Here is a 22159-nt window from a genome sequence, read left to right as displayed (position 1 = left end):
CTTAGTTGCAAAGCAGAAATAGAGTCACAGATGTAGAGAACAAACTTATGGATACCAAGGGGGGGTGGGATGAATTGGGAGATTGGGATTGACATATATACACTACTACGTATAAAATAGATAACTAATGAGAACCTACTGTATAGCACAGAGAACTCTACTCAATGATCTGTGGTGACCTAAATGGGAAGGAAATCTAAAAAAGAGGGGATATATGTATACTTATAACTGATTCACTTTGCTGTACAGCAGAAACTAACACAACATTGTAAAGCAACTATACTCCAATAAAAATGTTTTTTAAAAAATTTAAAAAGAAACGAATTAGGAGCAGAGAGGATTAGGAAGAGATTGGGGAACAGAATGTAATGGTAGAAGACAAGGACATCCGTCCAGCTCTCTCTGATTCTGGTGAAGATGGGGCATAGAACATGAAAGCAAAATAACAGTTGTCTCTTTTGCACATCTGTCTTCACTTCCAGGCTGTGAGTTCACTGAGGACATGACTTACATTTATATTCCTACCCTAGCAGACCACTTGGTTTGTTGAATGATGGATGGATGGATGGATGGATGGACAGACAGATGGAGGGATAGACTTAGACTTGGAAATTTAGTGTTTAGGACTGCTACTTTATATATATTTTTTCAGTAATATCTAATTCAGTTTTTATTTATACTTTTATTTAATAAGTATTTTCCCTGTGAGACTGAAGTGGAAGTTATAGAAGAATTTTACCAAATGTGATATTTGTCATTTGTTTATAACAGTCTTTGAAAAATGTCATTATATTCTATATTTTTGTTCATGAATTTACAATTCCCCTTGCACATACACAGTTAGATCTTTGTCCTTGGAGAATGGGAAATTTCATTTCTGAATTGCATTGGAAAAATACTGATATAGCTCTTAAAATCTTAGAATGGTATTTGTACACATATAAGTAACTGGATGGAAGTAAAGACATGTATATGTTTCTTATTATATACACACATAATTAAGGTTTCAAGAGATCTGACAACTACTGAAGGAGATTATGTTGTGGAAATTTGTATCCACTTGTAGAAAACATTGCCCTTGTACCTTGATCCAGTGTGCGAAGGCACAAAATAGAGTAAAATTAACAATAAAGCATATATGTATGTTCAAGTTCAAATGACATTTTTTTAAATTAGCAGATTTAGCAGTCTGAGAGAACAGAATTGCACCTATCAGAACCAAAAGTATGAAAATACTGAAAAAAATGAGCAGATAAGTTTTAATACCAACTGATGTTTATAAGACATTATTAAAAGAAGTTGCTTCTCTGCATAACTTTGGATTTAAAAACAATGGGGTTATACATATTAAGAAAAAAAAAAACAACTAAACCTAGATTAAAACCAAGGAAATATACACTCAATGTTAAAGAAGGTAGTTGAGGTTTTCAAGCTAGGTCCTGAAGAATTTCCAGGCTTCTTAGATGTTGATGGTTTTAAAGAAATCCTTTTCCAGACCCTCAGTTTCTTTCACATGTGCTCTTTCCTAGCCTTGGAATGCCGGAGTGTTATGCCTTCAGTCTGCTCCTTCTTCTACATTCTCTTTCCATTTTACAAAACCTTGCAAGCAAAGGGACAATTTGAGAATGCAAAAATCAAAAACTCTTCATGATTCTATTCAATTGAACCTTAAAAGCTATTTTTCAAAACTGAAACCATTTCCTCTAAAATCAGGAACAAGACAAGGTTGCCCACTCTCACCACTATTATTCAACATAGCTTTGGAAGTTTTAGCCACAGCAATCAGAGAAGAAAAAGAAATAAAAGGAATCCAAATCAGAAAAGAAGAAGTAAAACTGTCATTGTTTGCAGATGACATGATATTATACATAGAGAATCCTAAAGATGCTACCAGAAAACTACTAGAACTAATCAATGAATTTGGCAAAGTAGCGGGATACAAAATTAATGCACAGAAATCTCTTGCATTCCTATACACTAATGATGAAAAATCTGAAAGAGAAATTAAGGAAACACTCCCATATACCATTGCAACAAAAAGAATAAAATACCTAAGAATAAACCTACCTAAGGAGACAAATGACCTGTATGCAGAAAACTATAAGACACTGATGAAAGAAATTAAAGATAATACAAATAGATGGAGAGATATACCATGTTCTTGGATTGGAAGAATCAACATTGTGAAAATGACTATACTACCCAAAACAATCTACAGATTCAATGCAATCCCTATCAAACTACCAATGGCATTTTTCACAGAATGAGAACAAAAAATTTCACAATTTGTATGGAAACACAAAAGACCCTGAATAGCTAAAGCAATCTTGAGGAAAAAACGGAGCTGGAGGAGTCAGGCTCCTGGACTTCAGACTATACTACAAAGCTACAGTAATCAAGAGAGTATGGTACTGGCACAAAAACAGAAATATAGATCAATGGAACAGGATAAAAAGCCCAGAGATAAACCCATGCACATACAGTCACCTTATTTTTGATAAAGGAGGCAAGAATATACAATGGAGAAAAGACAGCCTCTTCAATAAGTGGTGCTGGGAAAACTGGACAGCTACATGTAAAAGAATGACATTAGAACACTCCCTAAAACCATACACAAAAATAAACTCAAAATGGATTAAAGACCAAAACTCTTAGAGGAAAACAGGCAGAATATTCTATGACATAAGTCAGAGCAAGATCCTTTTTGACCCACCTCCTAGAGAAATGGAATTAAAAAGAAAAATAAACAAATGACACCTAATGAAACTTAAAAGTTTTTGCACAGCAAAGGAAACCATAAACAAGATGAAAAGACAGCCCTCAGAATGAGAGAAAATATTTGCAAATGATGCAACTGACAAAGGATTAATCTCCAAATTTATAAGCAGCTCATCGCTCAATGTCAAAAAAACAAACAACCCAATCCAAAAATGGGCAGAAGACCTGAATAGACATTTCTCCAAAGAAGATATAGAGATTGCCAAGAAACACATGAAAGGATGCTCAACATCACTAATCATTAGAGAAATGCAAATCAAAACTACAATGAGGTATCACCTCACACCAGTCAGAATGGCCAGCATCAAAAAATCTACAAACAATAAATGCTGGAGAGAGTGTGGAGAAAAGGGAACCCTCTTGCATTGTTGATGGGAATGTAAATTGATACAGCTACTCTGGAGAACAGTATGGAGGTTCCTTAAAAAACTCAAAATAGAACTGCCATATGACCCAGCAATCTCACTACTGGGCATATACCCTGAGAAAACCATAATTCAAAAAGAGTCATGTACCACAATGTTCATTGCAGCTCTATTTACAATAGCCAGGACTTGGAAGCAACCTTAGTGTCCATGAACAGATGAACGGATAAAGATGTGGCAGGTATATACAATGGAATATTACTCAGCCATAAAAAGAAACGAAATTGAGTTATTTGTAGTGAGGTGGATGGACCTAGAGTCTGTCATACAGAGTGAAGTAAGTCAGAAAGAGAAAAACAAATACCGTATGCTAACACATATATATGGAATCTAAAAAAAAAAAAAAAAAAAAAAAGTTTCTGAAGAACCTAGGGGCAGGACAAGAATAAAGATGCAGATGTTGGGAATGGACTTGTGGACACAGGGAGGGGAAGGGTAAGCTGGGACGAGGTGAGAGAGTGGCATGGACATATATACACTACCAGTTGTAAAATAGATAGCTAGTGGGAAGCAGCTGCATAGCACAGGGAGATCAGCTTGCTGCTTTGTGACCACCTAGAGGGGTGGGATAGGGAGGATGGAAGGGAGACGCAAAAGGGAGGAGATCTGAGGATATATGTACATGTATAGCTGATTCAGTTTGTTATAAAGCAGAAACTAACACACCATTGTAAAGCAATTATACGCCAATAAAGATGTTGAAAAAATAAAAGCTATTTTTCTAGGTTCTTTTAAGTGAAAAACACTTATGAGAATTACAAGGGTGTTATACATATTGGTATAATCTTTTATAAAAAGGCTTTCAACTCTAAATGCAGTATAAACAGATTACTGGGCTTCCCTGGTGGTGCAATGGTTGAGAATCTGCCTGCCAATGCAGGGGACACGGGTTCGAGCCCTGGTGTGGGAAGATCCCACATGCCACGGAGCAACTAGGCCCGTGAGCCACAATTGCTGAGCCTGCGCGTCTGGAGCCTGTGCTCCGCAACAAGAGAGGCCGCGATAGTGAGAGGCCCGCGCACAGCGATGAAGAGTGGCCCCCACTTGCCGCAACTAGAGAAAGCCCTCGCAGAGAAACGAAGACCCAACACAGCCATAAATAAATAAATAAATAAATAAAATTTAAAATAAATAAAGCAAATAATTAAAAAAAAAAGATTACTTACAAGTATCAATAAGCAAACGGCTTTTTGTTTTTACCTTAGACTATCTAGTGCAGTGCACACTTTATGTAAGATTAATAAATATTGCCTAGATTTCTCCACCTGATTTACTGTACAAATAGAAAATATTTAAACCTCAAAAACATTTTATATTTTCAGCCAGATCAAAACCACATCATTTGACTATATAAATCGGATATTTTGGCCTCAAATTTTTAAACTAATTTTATCAAATTTCTACGTAACAATAGAAAAATAAATGTAATTATGTATGCTCTTTAATGCAATTTCTTAATAGAATTTTAAGAATTTCAGCTATTACTTTAGAAAAAGTATAATGTTCTCAATTGTTTAGTATGAATAACTGATATTATCTGTAATTAATACCTACTATTCTGTGACTACATTTTATCATCTCATTTGTAATAATTTCCTAATTATTGTATAAATTAACTTTCTTTAGTTGTAAGTAATAAAATCAATTCTGGCTAACTTTAGAAAAATTAATTTATCTAAATGATATTAGAGTTTCACAAAATCATTGTGCAGCTGTGAACCAGACTTGGGAAGGGCAGATATCAGGGCAGATACTGGGGCTAGAAAACAAGAATTACAGTTATTCTCTCAGGGCAGGTTATAGCTGCAGACATGGTGAGAGGCCACAATTCATATCATATCTGCCTCCAAAATCCAAAGATATGCAAATAAGCATTTTGGTTTGATGTGCAAATTTCAATAAACTCTCCTTTACATTGGATTGAAGTATCCATCCATCTAACCCCTCCCCACAAACTTCACTGAGATGAAAGACTCCTGTATTTTCACAAGATGTATATCTTTCCTTTTGGCATGTATTTATAGCACCAACGCGTGGAGGGTGCTTGCTAATTCTTGCTCTCCAGGTTCTGTTACAGGACCTATCAGTGCAGTGATACAGCTGGATATTCTGTGAGATATTACAGATATTCTGTAAGATAATTAAGTTGCCACAAAGAGCCAGAGTTGACAAATTACTGAGTTGAAAAATAATAGTGCACTGCTGTCCCTGCTAGTAAAGGCAAATTGCTTCTGCTTTTCTTTTTTTGATTAATCAAAATACAGGGGGCGGGGTAGTCTAGGCTGCATACTAGTTTGTCCCAGCAAGAAGGCTCTGTTAAGTACAGAGTACAATGAGAGCTACCATCTGATTAACGTTTTATTTTTCAAAATACAAATGTATTTTGATCAGCTAACCCAGAGAATTAAATGGAAATATACAAAGAAATATCACTGTTAAATTTTTCAAGTCTGAAATTCCGTCATGATGCAATACTACTTTTGACTTACTATTTTGGTAGGGAAGTGTAGGGTTAGTTTACAACTGATCCATGGTAGCTTTTTGTTTATCTCCAGGTATACCTAGAGCCATGGTGCTCTGCCTTGGCCAAAATAGGAATGAAATGTACTGGCTGGTGATATATAATGTGCTGTTTAAAGTCTAAAACTCTCTTGAAGGCACTATGGACTAGCTTGTATACATTGTTTATGAAAAATACATAGGTTGCTAATCTGCACCTGTTCCACCTGTTTACATAGCCTATTTTGGCTATGTGACTGGTGGAATATAAAAGACCCCCTGGGGAAAAGGGAACCCTTGCACACTGTTGATGGGAATGTAAATTGTTACAGTCATTATGGAAAAAAAACATGGAGCTTCCTCAAAAAATTAAAAATAGAACTACCATATGATATAGCCATCCCATTTTTGGGTATATATCCAGAAAAGACAAAATCAGTATCTTGAAGAGATAACTGCACTCCCACATTCATGGCAGCATTATTTATAGTAGCCAAGGTATATAAACAACCTAAGTGCCTTCAATGGATGAATAAATAAATAAAATGTGATATATATCATATATAATGAGATATATATATGTACACTGTTTCATATTCTATAATGGAATATTACTCAGCCATAAAAAAGGAAGTCTTGCCATTTGCAATAACATAGATAAACTTGCAGGGCATTATGCCAAGTGAAATAAGCCAAGCAGAGATGGACAAATACTGTATATTGTCACTTATATGTAGAATCTAAAAAAAAAAAAGGCGATTTCATAGAAGCAGAGAATGGAATGGTGGTTGCCAGGGATTGGGGGGAGGAGGAAATGGGGAGATGTAGGTCAAAGGATACAAACTTTCAGTTATAAGATGACTAAATTCTGAGGAACTAATGCATAGCATGGTGACTGGAGTTAATAATACAGTATTGTATACTTGAAATGTGCTGAGAGTAGGTCTTAAGTAATCTTACCACACACACACACACACACACACAAAGAGTTAATTATGTGAGGTGATGAAAGTGTTAATTGATCTTGGTAATCATTTTACCACGTATATGTATATCAAATCGTCACGTTATACACTTTAAATATATACAATCATTTTTTTCAGTTATTCCTCAACAAAGCTGGAAAGAAATAAAATTAGAAAAAAATAAAGTTTATATCCTCTTAAATCTAAAAATAAATTAATTAATAAAGATCCCTTGGTACATTTTTATTCTGAAGACAAAGCGCATCCTGTACAACTGGGAGAGGATAACAGAAGGTGTATCTGGGTGTTTAGCACCAATCTGACGCTGCCTTATATTTGTTGCCCCTGCTTCTGTGTAGCCTTTGACTCAGAAATCTTTCTGAGTAAACCTTGCAAGAGTCTATTAAATCTTTTCAGTTTTCTGACCTAGTGTAATTGCTGCATGAAGGGAGAATTTCAAGAGATTCCTCTTGACCTTCTCCTACTATAATAACCTTTATTTGATAGGTCAGGTGGTCACTAAAAAAGTCCTGCCATTTTTCTTTGTATATTTACACATGTAGGGGAATAACGATACCATGGGCTTGGGGTCTACTATATTATTTTAGAATGTTTTAAAAAACAATTAACTTACTTTAAATCTATTAATAATGGCATTCTTGGCCTTTAAAAATTAGCATTAGTTCAGAGTTAGTGTTCAGTGTGTAACTCAAAAGTTTTGAGTATATTCTTTTCCCCAGTGTAGTTACTTAAGTAAATAAGTAATTACCTTTGAGAGGGAAGAAAAGAGATTCACAGTGTGCATTGTGGTGCTGTTTCTGGACCCCAGGGTACATACAGAGCTGTCATTCAAGGGGCTGTGGGTCTAGTCTTGGAATAATGAGAGACCAGTACTCTCCACTCTCTATTTTGGTAACTCAAGTCAGGCCTCTGTTTATCAGATTTAGGAGATTTTTTTTTTTTCTTCTCTTCTCATACAAATCAAATTCTAAGTAAGATGTTTATTCATTAGTTTGATTCCTAGCAATGTCATGACCAGTTAATCACAGCCACAGATCTCTGTAGATCAGAGCATTCTAATGAACACAATGGCATGGCTGTATATTATGGTGAATACACCCAACCTCACACTGAAATGTAATAATGTGACCTCCATCACCCTGGAAACATTGCATTTCCACTGAAGTCATGGTGCTCATTTCAATTATAACATTTCTCACCAGCACTCTTAACCTCGGGAAATAAAGTGAGTAGAGAACTTACAGAGCATGTGGAATTTTCCTCCGTAGATCTCAAATCATTGGTGAAGGGAAAATGTTCAAGACTTTCTTAGGGAACATAGTTCAGAGGTGAGACATATGATATGTTCATCCTAGTATTTCTGCCTCTGAAAGACTTTCAGTTCCTTCCTTTAAATTAGACCAATTTTTTTTTGCAACATAACTTACTTTCCAGGAGGCCAGATATTCATTAATTAAACCAGGAAATTGTTAAATAAAATATACCTAGTCACCCAAAATACCGTGTGGAATCTAGAGTCTCTGGAAAATGTACCCATCTTGACAAACTTTTTCTTTGTAATATTATTGTGTTTCACTCTTTTTGTTCAAGAGCCTTCAAACTCCATTCTGAAGGAAAAACAATATCCCTAGAGTTTTGCTAACATAAACTAGCAAATTCCTTGTATGTGTGTGGAGTTTTGTCAACATAAACTAGCAATTTCTGTGTCTGTGTGTGTGTGTGTGTGTGTGTGTGTGTGTGTGTGTGTGTGTCTGTGTATGTGTACACATGAGCCTTCTCAGAGCTTGATTTTTTTCATTTTTGTCGCCCCAGGACATGATGGGATCTACGTCTAATTACAGATCTGTTGATATTATGAGATGTTGAATAAGAAAGAAATTAGTGTATTTTTTTCTTCAAGGAAACAACCTCAGGCAAAGAAACAGTGTCTTTAAGCAAGGAAAAAATAGCTACCTCAGTCAAAGGAGGGAGATTTTCTGAGCAAATATGCCTCAGTAGAAGATGTGTAAGAGGGGATTCGGACTTCAGGTTACTCAAAGTCTTCTGAATATGCCCTTATGACTCCAACTCCATTGTTAAAATATCACTCTTTTCTCATGAATGCCCTAACATTCACATGGGAGATCTTTCCTGGCTCTACAGTCAGCTCTTGCTGTGATTAAGTCACTTGACATTTTCAGGATGGTTCTATAAAGGGTTTTAGTGCATGTTTTGAGAACAGAACTTACTATTCTGAATCTGTCATTCCCTTGTTTGTATTATCCAGTGTCACCAGAAGCAGACATCCTCAAATGCTTGAATTCCTCATTTTTTCATGATGCCCTTTGATGGTAGCTCTATGATCTGTTGGAATTTTACCCTCAATGGACGTTGGTTACAAGTAATCTCAGTTGATAATTACTGTTTCACCAAAGGTGTCACTGTTTGCTGTTTCCTTACAAAACTATGAGCTAGAGCTTCATTACTTTTCACTTCAGTGTAGGTGGCCAATCCCAAGAACCCTACATTTCCCTGAAGGCCCTTTCCCACAATCCAGCCATTAGTACCAACATTTATATTAGTTAGAATTCAATCCCAATGAACAGAGTTTTACTGTACTGAAAATTTACTGTAAATTTAGCAACAGCGATCTGAAAAATCAGGATTGGGAACTGGCAAGAATCAATGCAGATTCTGAGCCTAAGGAAGCAGAAGCCACAACAGTGGACAGGTTTTCAGGTTTTTTGTTGTGCTGCTCAAAATTCAAACTCCAGGTTGAAAGTCTGAAACTGGCCTTGCTTACGTCATATTCTCTCTTGACCAGAGGAGAATAGGATACCTAAATCTGCCCCTCTGGACTGTGTCTAATGGGAAGCTGATATTTCCTTAAGATATATTTTCAGAAATAGGAAATGGATGCAGAACAGCCAACCCACGTACAAACAAATTGATTCATTCAGATTTTTAGAAAATTATTTTAGTTCATTTATCTATCACAAATTTAAGACAGGTAGTTTGTGACTTGGCTATTATGAGTTCATCAAGGCCCCCCTGTCATTGTTCACCATTTTCTATTTTTGTTCTATATTTTCTCTTCCTCTATTTTCTGCCCTTTAATTTTTCCTTTGTCTTAATTTAGTATTGTTTGCCTGAGAAAGGTTCAGAGGATGACAAACAGCACATATATTCATCTCCCTTCCCTCCCAAGATTCCAGTGAAATAAAAATGCGTAAGTCCTGAAACGAAGAAACATACTAATAATAGTGATAAAAATAGGGTAGGAGTTGTCAATGGATGAGGGATTTTCTATACTGTCAGAAGACACAAAGTAGAAGGGAGCAGAGGGAAGGGTGAAAGAGTAGAAAAAGCCACAGCTCTGAAGCAGCTGAGGATAATCTTCCAACAAAACCCTGGAGTCACTGCCCAGCACCTACAGGTGAAGAAGAGCAAGGGAAGGAGAAGGGGGGCTGAAAATAAGAGAAAAAAGAAAGTCTGAACATGATACAATTTAACTGCTCAACACCCTATGTAACTCCCTCACCCCCAGACAGAGAGCAGGAAGGAGTACTTTAAACCATAGCACTTTTATAAAGACTTACAGTGAACTTTCAGGGGGGAGTTTAGGTTCCAGGTGGACATGTTGGTCCTCAGGGTTGACTCCTTGTTATTCTGGCATAGAGGGCACAGCCTGAGAGCTTGTTCCCTAAGCTCTGATCCTAAAAGAAACTCAAGGAGATGTGGCTTGCCCACCTCATCCACAGCTATGAAAACTCTCACCCAAGGAGGAAACTTGGAGAAGAACAGTCCTATTCAGACAACAACAGAGGAAACTCACATCAGAAATCTAGTCCTTCTCTCTTAAATATGAATTGACATCTGTAGCATTGATGCTGATTCCCCCCATCATCCCCTCTTTCTTATTTTCCATAGTTAAAGGATCTTGATTTTTAGCAAGTCATATGGCTACTCAAAATAAAGATCATATTTTCCAACTGCTCTTGAAGCTAGAGGTGGCAATGTGATGAAGCTCTTGCCGATGAGATGTACCAAGAAATGATGTGTGCATCTTCTTGGACAGAGTGCGCCATTATTCCCAGCTCTAGGTGGGGAAGGGAGAGGAAGTAATGAGAAGAATTATATATGGAAGAATCAGCTCGAGGAACCTCTATCCGTTCTGTTACTCATTCAATTAAATCAAAAAATATTTTTGAACACATACTATATACTAACCCCTGTATCATTCCAGGGAATTCAGAGAAAAATACAGCAGTCTTTGCTCTCAAAGAGCTCACAATCTTTCACTGGAGATTTACTCGTTTAAACCAAGCACCATGCAAAGTAATACTCATAATAAAAGTAGGTCTAAGGGAAGGAATAGAGAGAGGGAGAGATTAACTCTGTTCAGTTAATTCTGTGTGTGTGTTGTAGAGTCCTCAAAGTTTTCATAAGGTCCTGAGTCTCCAGATGATAAAATTGCACCCAGAGCTAGCATCCTTTTGTTGTAGAAAACAATCTGTTTTCATTTTTGCCTTAAAACAGTTTGAGTCAGATTTTTCTGCCACTTGCAAACAATGTTCTCTAACTGAATTCCCTAGCTCTACGAAATCTTGTGCTAAGCAGAGGAGAAAGAGAATTAGCCAAAGAACTGCCAGTGAAAAAACAGCAAGCAGGAGGAATAAGTCCAAAGAGGCACGAAGGAGCCTCCAAAAAGCCACGCTGGAAGGGCCTCATGTAGGAAGGAAGGTGCATGGAATTCACAGACCTTGAACCTGAAAAGGCAGGAAGGACTGCAACAGAATTCACACAGGTCACCGCGGAGTTGTGTTAAGGTGTTACTAGAAACTGGGAAATGAGTTCATGAGAATAGAATGATCCTTACTGATGTGAGGGATCGCGTGGAGCTCAGTCACAGATAGTCACAGTGATCAACTGAATGTACAGTGTAAACTTACTTGGTGGAAATAATTTAGTAATTTATTGCAGCAAATTAGATGTTGGAATGAAAGCGTGGTTATGGTTGCTATGTTTGTAGTCCAAATAGAATTGATTTATGGTTAGTAGAATGATTGGTGTGAACAGTATTGCTGGCTTGCCTACAGTGCGTGACAGTAGCCAATGAATAAAAGCCTTGCCTTCCAGCACATCTATATTTGGGGGAGTAATAAACAACAAGCCTCACTCTCTTGCCCTCTACCTGTATGAGACAATGAGCTAGGACACTCACTTTCTTACATTTATACGTGAGAGGAGGGATGAAGCATGGGCTGGGATTAACAGGCTGACATTAAGTGGGTGTAAATATAAAATCCCAAGTTTCAGGGGAAATTTTAAAATATATACATATAAAGACAGGACGGAGGGGGAGTCTATGTCAGAGACCTCGGGTTTTTAGCTCACCACAACTCAAAATTGGATTCTCTTTCTGGAGACAGGATTGGGAAAGGTATTTGCATGGGGCTGGAAAAAGATGGTTCTGACCGCAACAGAGGCTAAGGAAGGACTTATTCAGCTGGTTAAAGTGACTTCGGGTCTTGAGGGTCTTGATTCCCAGCCTGAGCGTTTTTCCATCAATCTGTGGACGACAGGGAAATGTTGCAAAATACTGAGGATTCGGTGCCGTGAAGGAAATGATTCAGGGCGGCAAATTCGAGGCTCTTCGGTTGCGTGAACTAATTTCTGAAAGAAGTCTAACTTCTGAGAGCAGTCTGGAGGGAAAAGCCTGCCGGGTCTGGAGACCCCGCACAGAGCTCAGTAGGCTCCGCCCCCTCTAGGCTCCCCCCCGTGCCCGACGAGCCAGGAAACTGTCCCAATCCCGAATCCCGGTTTAGCCTAACCCCGCCCCCGCCCGTCCCTCCCCGCCCCCTCTGTATCCCTGGAAACGCTCTCGCGTCCTCTCTCTGCGCCTGCTCTGCAGGGTGCGGGAACCACCGCGGGAGGAGAGGGCAGCGCCGGCGCCCAGCACCTGCCACAGGTGGGGGACACACTTAGGCGGAACGGAAAACCAGAGTTGTTCCCCAGGGCCAGTCCCTCGAGGTTCGTGACTAACTCTTAGAAGACACGAGTCGTTCTTTCAGGCAGTCCTTCCCCTGACCCCGACAGACCTTCCTCCGTCAATCTAGGGACTCAAGCTTCCTGAGCCAAGGCCCTCACTATTTACTTCAAGAAATGCATAGAAGTAGGAGCACAGAAAGGCGCTCTTCTCGCCGCCCAGTTCACCCTGTGAGGGCAATGGAAAAAATAAACAGGAGTAGGAATAAATCAATTAGTCCTGTTTAGAACTGGATAGGAGCACAAGGGAACTGAGATGCCCTCGGTTTTGGTAGATAACCCAGTCTGTCATAAGTTTGAAAGATCAAGTTATCGCTAATGTCACATTTGTATAAGAATATATCAGTACACATACATATTTCAGATGTATTGGCATTTCATTGAATTAGTGATTAGTTTCTTCCATAGGAGCTATACTTTGGAATTTTTTTTATGGTTTGCATCTTTAATCATCGACATAATAAGTCATCTATCACAGCAGGATTTTTTTTTTAAGTTTATCTAACTGTATAGTAAGTACCTGGTTTTTGTTGTATGAATAAATCTTATTCCATTATTTGGAGCAGGAAGGGGGGTTATTCTTTTAACTAATTTTTAACTTTTTCCCTTCTCTCCTTTGCTGTTATTCTTTGCTTCCAAATTTTCAGGCTGAAGTCTGTAAGCCTGGAGAGGCCTTCAGCAGTAATCTCCAAATGTAAGTCAAGTGAAACATGGCCTGCCTTCAAACACTTTTCCTGCTTTAAATTTTGATTTAACCATCAATAAATGTTAGTTAGTAGGAAATGTGTGATTTCTATTTATTTAACAAACTAATAACCTACCACAGAATGCTAGATGTATCCAAAAATTATGATACAAGGGATAAACATTTACTGACTCTTTAAACTATTTTATGTGATTTTTTTTACTCTTTTCAGGAGCAAATTGTTGATATTTCTTCTGTAGTTTTCTTTACACTTTCATAGTAAAAGAGCTTATGGTGATAATATGAAAAGTTCCAATTCTTATCAATGATTTTGTTGGTGATAGTAAAATCATATTTATTTTGAACTCTCTTGATGACACAAGATACATTTGCTTGCTGTGGTTTATTGGTTTTATTTCTCACATTTCAGCTTTTACCCCAAAATGACTGAATTCTGGAGACAATGGTCAGCCTCAGACATAGTTACTCCCAGGTAGCCTCTGCCTATACAACTCTAAGCCTCCCCTTCCTTTGTGTTTCCTGATAAGGATCTCTGGGGATCATGGGCAAGAGGGCTACTCTTTGAAGAATTTTACTTGGGGACCAGAAATTTAAACTCACACCATGGGACACATTCAGCCTGATCCATCCCTCTCAAACCTTTCATCCTGTATTTCTCCATTCTCATTTGTTTTTGCATGTGCGGGCCAAACTTAGAGACTGTAACTGTGATACAGGAGCCAACCAGGAGATCAGAGAATCCACCAAATCTCTTCTGAATACCAAGAGTGGAATGGCTAAAGGCAGCCTTTTGATCTTTGTCTCAGCACCTGTGGTGGCCCGAGTAGACTGCCCATTTGGTAGCATGGGGGGAGCTGCCTCTTGGTCCCCTAACAGACTGCTTCACCCTAACCTCCTGGGGCTAAGCCCATTTTGGTACCAGCCAGAGTAGTACCTCTCATTATCCTCCCTTATATACCTGAATCTGAACCATTCGCCTTCCTGCAGTAGCACCCACTTTATCATTCTGCCCTGACCACCCCCATTCAGAGTTGTGCCTTGAGGCTTGCCAGCAGGCCTTACAATACTTACATTAAACTAAATTTAAGAGTAAAGGTGCTCCTGCTGCTAATGTTCTCAGATCAGAAAGGAGCAAAATGAAGGAACTGGCAGCTGAAACTTTAATGGTTGGAAACGTTGGCTCTGATTTTGAAAAAAAAAAATCGCATTTGATCTGGGTGACAAAGTAGACGTTTTCCTCTCCATGTATATAACATTTGCATAAGATTTCATGAGAGGCTTATATTTTCTAGGAAAAACAGCCTAACCCAAGTAAACATCAATAAGGATAAATTTTATGTCCCAACCTGGTAGGCCAGTTCTTGGGAGGCTTATACACACCTTGATGGGATATGTGAGATGGATCGGAGCTTCTGGGGTTTGATCCCTCTATCTGTGTACAAGTAGGTGGGTCTTCCTAGTTTGGGGAAAAATTACAAGTACTCTTTTCTCATTTTGAAGTTCCTTGGGGAACCCTTCAAAGGTCCCTGCAATTATGCACAGATACCTCTGCCCAGTGCCCTTGGTGAGCAAAGTGGGAGCTCTCAGAACAAAATCTTAATTTGTCAGGGAAGGACCGGCGGGCTGAAGCCAGCACAGGCATTGTTTCTTTGCCTTTCCAAATCCCCTGGGGGCAGAGAGGTCTGGGTTAAGAACTGAGATGGCCCAGATTTGCTCCATATCCTTGGAGGACTCTAGAATGTAGAGTCTTCACAGCTTCTCTGAAATAGACTTACAAGAGGTAGGTTTGGGGAGCCTTTGCCCTTCAAATCTGTACACGAGGTCTAATCCTATGTTACTTTTAACTTCTTACCGCATGTTCTACATAATGTTGCCATTTAGTAAGTTCTGGTTATCCAATTAACTCAAAGAGTTGATATAACATGTGATCAGAAAAATAGATTTTTTTTTAAATACAAAAGAGTTAAGTCACTATATTATGAAGTTAAGGAGTATAATACATTATGTTTCTAATGTTTGTTTTGGAGGAGAGGACTAACATTTGCTGTGTAGACTGACTGCTTTAAAGCTATAACTGTATAAAGATAAGTTGACCTTATATTTCATGGATCATATCATGCACTGATAACCTGGGTAATATCAGGATTCTGTTATATCATGACACTGATCTCCATTAGAATATTCTCTTTAATTATATGAGTAATTATTTTCAGGCTGGAGTAATAATCTTTTTTTTCAGAAACAAAAGACTGCCTATTTCTACACTGAATTTCAAAAGATTTTCCCTCAAATCTCATTGCTTTCCACCCTCCGTCCCCCCATGGCTTTGTAGCACTAGAGGAATATCTTGTCTCTGCTGGCCACAGGTGATGCCACCTCGGCTGTGACCATGTCTCTCCACCTCTACCATTCTCTGTCACCCAGATTTCACAGCAACCTCCAAATGGCCTCCGCTGCCTTTCCTTCTGCCCCCGACAGTCTAAGTCCAAAAGAGAAGCCAGAGTAATCCTTTCAAGGTGTAACTCAGAACATGTCACTCCCGGGCTCCAAATCCTTCAATCAGAGTAAAAGTTACATTTTTTTACAGTAACCTTCAAGACCCTATACCATCAGAACAGCACCAGATTTCTCCTTAGCTTCTCTGACTTCATCTTTTTCTGCTCTTATTCATCCCTTGGCTACTGGTGAGCAGCCGTTTTTTACAGTGGAAGAGATGCTATGTGACTTCCAAAGCCAGGCCCTAGAAGGGGATACAGCTTCCATCTGGCTTTTCTTTGGGTACTTGCCCTTGGAACCCTGAGTTGCCACCTAAGAAATCTGAGGCTGCCATGCTGAGAGGAAGCCCAAGCCGTGTGAGGAGGTCACATGTATGTGTTCTGACAGACAGCCCCAGTTGAGGTCCCAGCTAGTATCATCAGCCACCAGTTACATGAGTGAAGACCTTACAGATAATTCCTGTTTCCCACCACTGAGTTACCCCCATGCTTCTGAGTCTTCCCAGCAGAGGCCCCAGTCAAAACTGAGTAGGGAAAAGCCATCCATTCCCATTGTGCTTTCTCCTAATTCCTGACCCACATAAAGTAAAAGACTTTTTTTACTTTGATTGTTGTTTTAAACCACTACATTTTTTTTAGTTGAAGTATAGTTGATATACAATATTTCAAGTATATAGCAAAGTGATTCAATTATATATATATATGAATATATATATGTATATTCTTTTTCAAATTCTTTTCCAGTATAGGTTATTACAAGGTAATAACAAGGTATTACAAGTACTGAATATGGTTCCTTGTGCTCTACAGTGGATCCTATTGTTTATCTATTTTATATATAGTATTGTGTATCTGTTAATCCCAAATTTCTAATATATCCCTCCCCTTTTCCCCTTTGGTAAACATAAGTTTTTATTACTGCATCTGTGAGTCTATTTCCATTTTGTAAATAAGGTCATTTGTATCATTTTTTTTTTAAATTCCACATATAAGTAATATCATATGATATTTGTCTTTCTCTGTCTGACTTACTTCACTTAGTATGATAATCTCTAGGTCCATCCGTGTTGCTGCAAATGGCATTATTTCATTCTTTCTATGGCTGAGTAATATTTCCATTGTGTGTGTATGTGTGTGTGTGTATCATATATTCTTTATCCATTTATTGGTTGATGGGCATTTAGGTTGCTCCCATGTCTTGGCTATTGTAAATAGTGCTGCTGTGAACATGGGAGTGCATGTATCTTTTTGATTTAGAGTTTTCATCTTTTCCAGATATGTGCCCAGGAATGGGATTGCTGGATCATATGGTAACTCTATTTTTAGTTTTTTTAAGGAAACACCATACTGTTTTCCATAGTGGCTGCACCAAGTTACATTCCTACCCACAGTATAGGAGATTTCCTTTTTCTTAACACTCTCTCCAGCATTTATTACTTGCAGGCTTTTTGATGATGGCCATTCTGACTCATGTGAGGTGATACCTCATTGTAGTTTTGATTTGATTTCTCTAATAATTAGTGATGTTGAGCATCTTTTCATGTGCCTGTTGGCCATCTGTATGTCTTCTTTGGAGAAATGTCTATTTAGGTCTCTGCCCATTTTTTGATTGGGTTGTTTGCTTTTTTGATATTGAGCTGTATAAGCTATTTGTACATTTTGGAAATTAATCCCTTGTCGGTCACATTGTTTGCAAATATTTTCTCTCATTTCATAGGTTGTCTTTTCATTTTGTTTATGGTTTCCTTTGCTGTGCAAAGTCTTTTAAGTTTAATTAGGTGCCATTTGTTTATCTTTGCTTTTGTTTCCATTACTCTGGGAGACAGATCCAAAAAAATATTGCTGCAATTTATGTCAAAGAATGTTCTGCCTATGTTTTCCTCTAGGAACTTTATATCCAGTCTTACATTTAGGTCTTTAATCCATTTTGAGTTTAATTTTGTATATGGTGTTAGAGAATGTTCTAATTTCATTCTTTTACATGTAACTGTCCAGTTTTCCCAGCACCACTTATTGAAGAGATTGTCTTTGTTCCATTGTATATTCTCGCCTCCTTCATCATAGATTTTTTGACCATAAGAGTGTGGATTTATTTCTGGGCTTTCTATCCTGTTCCATTGATCTTTGTGTCTGTTTTTGTGCTGGTACCATACTATTTTGGTTACTGTAGCTTTGTAGTATAGTGTGAAGTCAAGGAGTGTGATTCCTCCAGCTCCATTCTTCTTTCTCAAGATTGTTTTGGCTATTTGGGGTCTTTTGTATTTCCATATAAATTCTCAAATTTTTTGTTCGAATTTTGTGAAAAATGCCATTGGTAATTTGATAGGGATTGCATCGAATCTGTAGATTGCCATAGGTAGTATGGTCATTTTAACAATATTTATTCTTCCAATCCAAGAACATGGTGTATCTTTCCATCTGTTTGTATTGTCTTCAACTTCTTTCATCAGCATCTTATAGGTTTCAGAGTACAGGTCTTTTGCCTCCTTAGGTAGGTTTATTCCTAGGTATTTTATTCTTTTTGGTGTGATTAAACCACTACATTTTGAAGTGATTTGTACACTGTTGTAGCTATGTGCTCTCTCAGGGAAGCTGTCTCCTTGTTGAGAATTGTTCTTAGCATTTATCACTTCTAAGGGAAAGGCTTTATTTGTGAGTGAGAAAGTTTTTAGAAAACAGCAAAGTATGAAAAAATTTTAATTATTGATTGTAACAGGAGAGAAAAGCATGAGCATTTGAAATCTATAGCTGTCCTAAAAATCTTCACTTTTTAATTGCAACCAGCTCCACTAACAAAACCCATAACAAAGGTCCTAATTGTCTGAATCTTCAATGCATTTATCAGATTTTCTCCTTTTCCACTTTGTGATGGAGATGCAGACAAGTAATAAATTGGGCAAAAGGCAGATAGTAGAAGAAAATAATGAGAGAAGCAACCTGAAGAATTCACTCTCTGAGCTTCATGCCTGAATAACAGAGCTATAGATCTACACACAGAGGCATTCTCAGCTCAGACAACTGACTGTGCATCTCTAATAATGTCTTAAAAGATTCTTTGAATGATTTATTCTTTAAAATACCATTTCTGGTTTTTTTTTTTTGGTAGTCCAAAATGACCACCCTGCCCCCACTGCCCATGACACGCCCAAAGCTTACGGCCTTAGCCAGACAGAAGCTGCCATGTTCCCCCAGAACAATTCCGAGGTACGTGACCCTGGCTTTCATTTTTTTTCCTACAGAATGAATTTCTTGCAGTAAAAAATGTAAATAGCATATCTCAGAAAACAAAATTGTTTAAAAACAAAAGTGTATTGTTATATTCAGAATATTCAAATTTGCTGTTTCAGAAAGATTGATGAACCTCATTCAAAGATTAAGAATATATTTATTTAGCAGGCTAGCACTCATTTGATCATTTTATTTTCTATTACCGTTATATTGTGCTTCCTGTAAAGCTTTGGAAATACATTTCCTTTTTAAAATACGTGTAGAGAATTGAAAGCAGAAGCTTTAGGCATGAAAGATGTATGGCATCTAAACCACAAGGTCCCAAGCACTGATTTCTGTTTTGGAGGAAGGACGACACAGTCTTACTACCGGGGAAACTAGCAGGCACGATTTAGCTCCTGAAATGATCCTGGGGCTTGAAAATGCATCATCGAACCACCACTGCCTGTGAATGTCTGCTGAGCTTATGGAGTTTTCAACTGCAGCCGAAAAACTGCAGGGCAGGAACTTGATGTATTTTATCATAATTATGAATATTAACTAAGATTGTGTTATTTAGAAATTTCCACTTATAGTTTTATTGATTTTTAGTAATGCACATATTATTTATATGCAGTATAAACCTATATATAGGATAGGTGGATGTGGAGAAAAACCCATTTACTTAAGAATGCAGAGTATTTTAATGTGTTGGTGTTTTATTTGTTTTCACACTGAGGTTAGTATTCTTCCCTGCCTCTTTCCATTCAAGAAAATTAAAACCTATATATAGGTTTGATTTTTTTTTATGCTTACCTTTCAATTCCTACAAGGCATAATGATCAAAGTATTATGAGACTACTTTGTTCTGAGAAGGACCATACCTCATTTTTGGTATTTCTGGCAAAGACCAAAGCCCCTGGACCAAAATAAATACATTCAGCTAAACTACCATCAAAGTTCTTTGGTAATAGAATTGAAAACTGCAGAAATTGTAAAATAGAAGTGTAGAAAATTGTAATTTTATTTTCAAATAATGTGAAAAACAGAAAATTTTCAATAGATGCATAATTCCAGTATATACATTCTTATTTTCCATTTTCCTTTTGAATAATGTGAAATATTTACAAAATCTGAAATAGCTAGCTTCTTCTTCCTGTCTTTTGTAATAATTGAGATTACATTTTCTTTTCAACACGAGCAAAAACATAGCCCAGTCTCACATCCCTAGAATAAGAGAGATTTTTAAAGAAAAAATTTTTTATATTCATTTTATTGAAAAAAAACATTTTTATCATAACCATTTAAGGCAAAGCTTTGTATCAACATTCTCCATTAGCTTCTGAATAAAAAGCTATCTGTGTATCCCATACTCCTATTGTCATAAGATGTTCATAGTCTGCTTATTTTTAAAGGTGCCAGGTGTATGAAGATTGAACATACTACATGTGTAATATATTTCTCATTAAAGTCTTCTTAAAATCACTTTCACCTTGAACTTTTAATAATAATTTGAGTTTTATGTGTGATTTTAAAAACCCCTCAAACAGCATGTCAGAGCAAAATTCTGTAATGTTTGCAACCAATAATTTTAACACATTTGTATCAAATAAGTATTCTTAGTTCAAGATCCTGTGTCAAACAGAATCTGACTTCTGTAGCTGGAAAGTTATATTGTGAGAGAACATGAGTAAAGTGGAAGATCTTATAATGCTTTGAGGAGAAAACCCCATTTACTTAAGAATGCAGAGAATTTTAATGTGTTGGTGTTTTATTTGTTTACACACTGAGGTTAGTATTCTTCCCATTCAAGAAAATTAAAATTTTGAAATTATCAATGAACAACCCAACTCTATAGCTCTTGCAGAACATTTATTATCTATGATATTATCCCCAGAATATTTCTGTTCTTCTGGTGGCATTTTATATGTTTGGTAGCTTTTCAACTCGATTTAAGGCAGTGCTTTATTATTTCTTTCCATTTCATTTAGGTCTCAGTTGATCAAAGAAAAAGATGACATAGATCATTATCTGGAGGTGAATTTCAAAGGATTGTCAAAAGAGGAGGTTGCCGCGTAAGTATATACCCCTTAAAGGTACTTTAATATAAAGTTAGTTTATTTTGTCTTGATTCTTTATTGAAATTTCAATTTTCCTGTGCAGTCCACTTTTTCATTGGAACATAGCATTTAAAAATTAAAGCTCATATTAAATAGTGATAAATCATGTCTATTGATCTTACACATATCTGTCTTTAATTTTATGATTTTCAAAATTCTCATATTTACCAAGATATTATACTATCATATTTGCAATATTTTAGTTAAGTCTGTGTCATTAATTGTTTACTAACTTCCATTTTAAGGTATATTGCCTCCATGGGGGAGAAAAAAACACTTTAAGAGAAGGATTCATATATCTTTTTTTCCTGATGACTTAAAAAATAATCCCTTACTAATGTATATTCTCTCTCCCATCAAGAACCCACGAAAAGAATTAATGGATCATAGTTTATTGGTTAATTTAAAAATAATTCTAAATTGTCTGGATTTATTTTTTTAATGAACAGAGTAAACTTTGCCATTTTACAGCTAGTCAGAACCTAATTTATGATCTGAGTAAAAACAGTATAAAAATCCATGTAGGTTAGTGAGAAATAAATAGAAACCTAGAATAATAGCTAAACAGGTTTAATATTTCTTACCTATAGACTTGGTGACTCTGTTATCAGATTTTTATATGTAATTTTTGACAAATAGAAATCTTATATATGCACATGCATCTTACGGAATTCATTAAATGATTCACCTATTCAACTATTCAAAAATATTTTATATAATAAATGCTTTTAAAAGATTGTCTCTGCTAATGTTGCCTAGTGCTATGGGATTCCACTGACAGGGTATTCCTATTGATGGTTTTGGTATAGGTTTTCACATAGTCTAAAATTCTAAGTCTCTTGATATATTTCATTAGATAATTGTCAGTATGCATATAGCGTGGAAAAATGGAATAGTTCATTCTATCAGTAGCTAC

General features: G+C 36.9%; 1 protein-coding gene across 3 annotated transcripts in view; it reads left to right on the top strand.

Annotated features, from left to right (window-relative positions):
• The first annotated feature begins 12572 nt into the window (after positions 1-12572).
• Positions 12573-22159, top strand: part of TTC29 (tetratricopeptide repeat domain 29) — a 262108-nt gene continuing 252521 nt past the window's right edge. The window contains exons 1-4 of one of the 3 annotated variants that reach the window (XM_082463410.1): positions 12573-12638; positions 13363-13409; positions 19023-19120; positions 21115-21198. In XM_082463410.1, the coding sequence (XP_082319536.1) occupies positions 19029-19120; positions 21115-21198 (176 nt within the window). In that variant the 5' untranslated portion in view covers positions 12573-12638; positions 13363-13409; positions 19023-19028. Of the gene's footprint in view, positions 12639-12674; positions 12701-13362; positions 13410-16702; positions 19121-21114; positions 21199-22159 lie in introns of those variants that run through there. The other 2 variants (XM_082463411.1, XM_082463412.1) reach the window with 2 other exon arrangements.

The sequence above is a fragment of the Balaenoptera physalus genome, assembly GCF_965194825.1.
Source record: "Balaenoptera physalus genome assembly, chromosome: 5".
Lineage (NCBI taxonomy): Eukaryota > Metazoa > Chordata > Mammalia > Artiodactyla > Balaenopteridae > Balaenoptera > Balaenoptera physalus.
The sequence above is the reverse complement of the archived record's forward strand: the minus strand, read 5'-3'. Positions and strand labels throughout refer to the sequence as shown.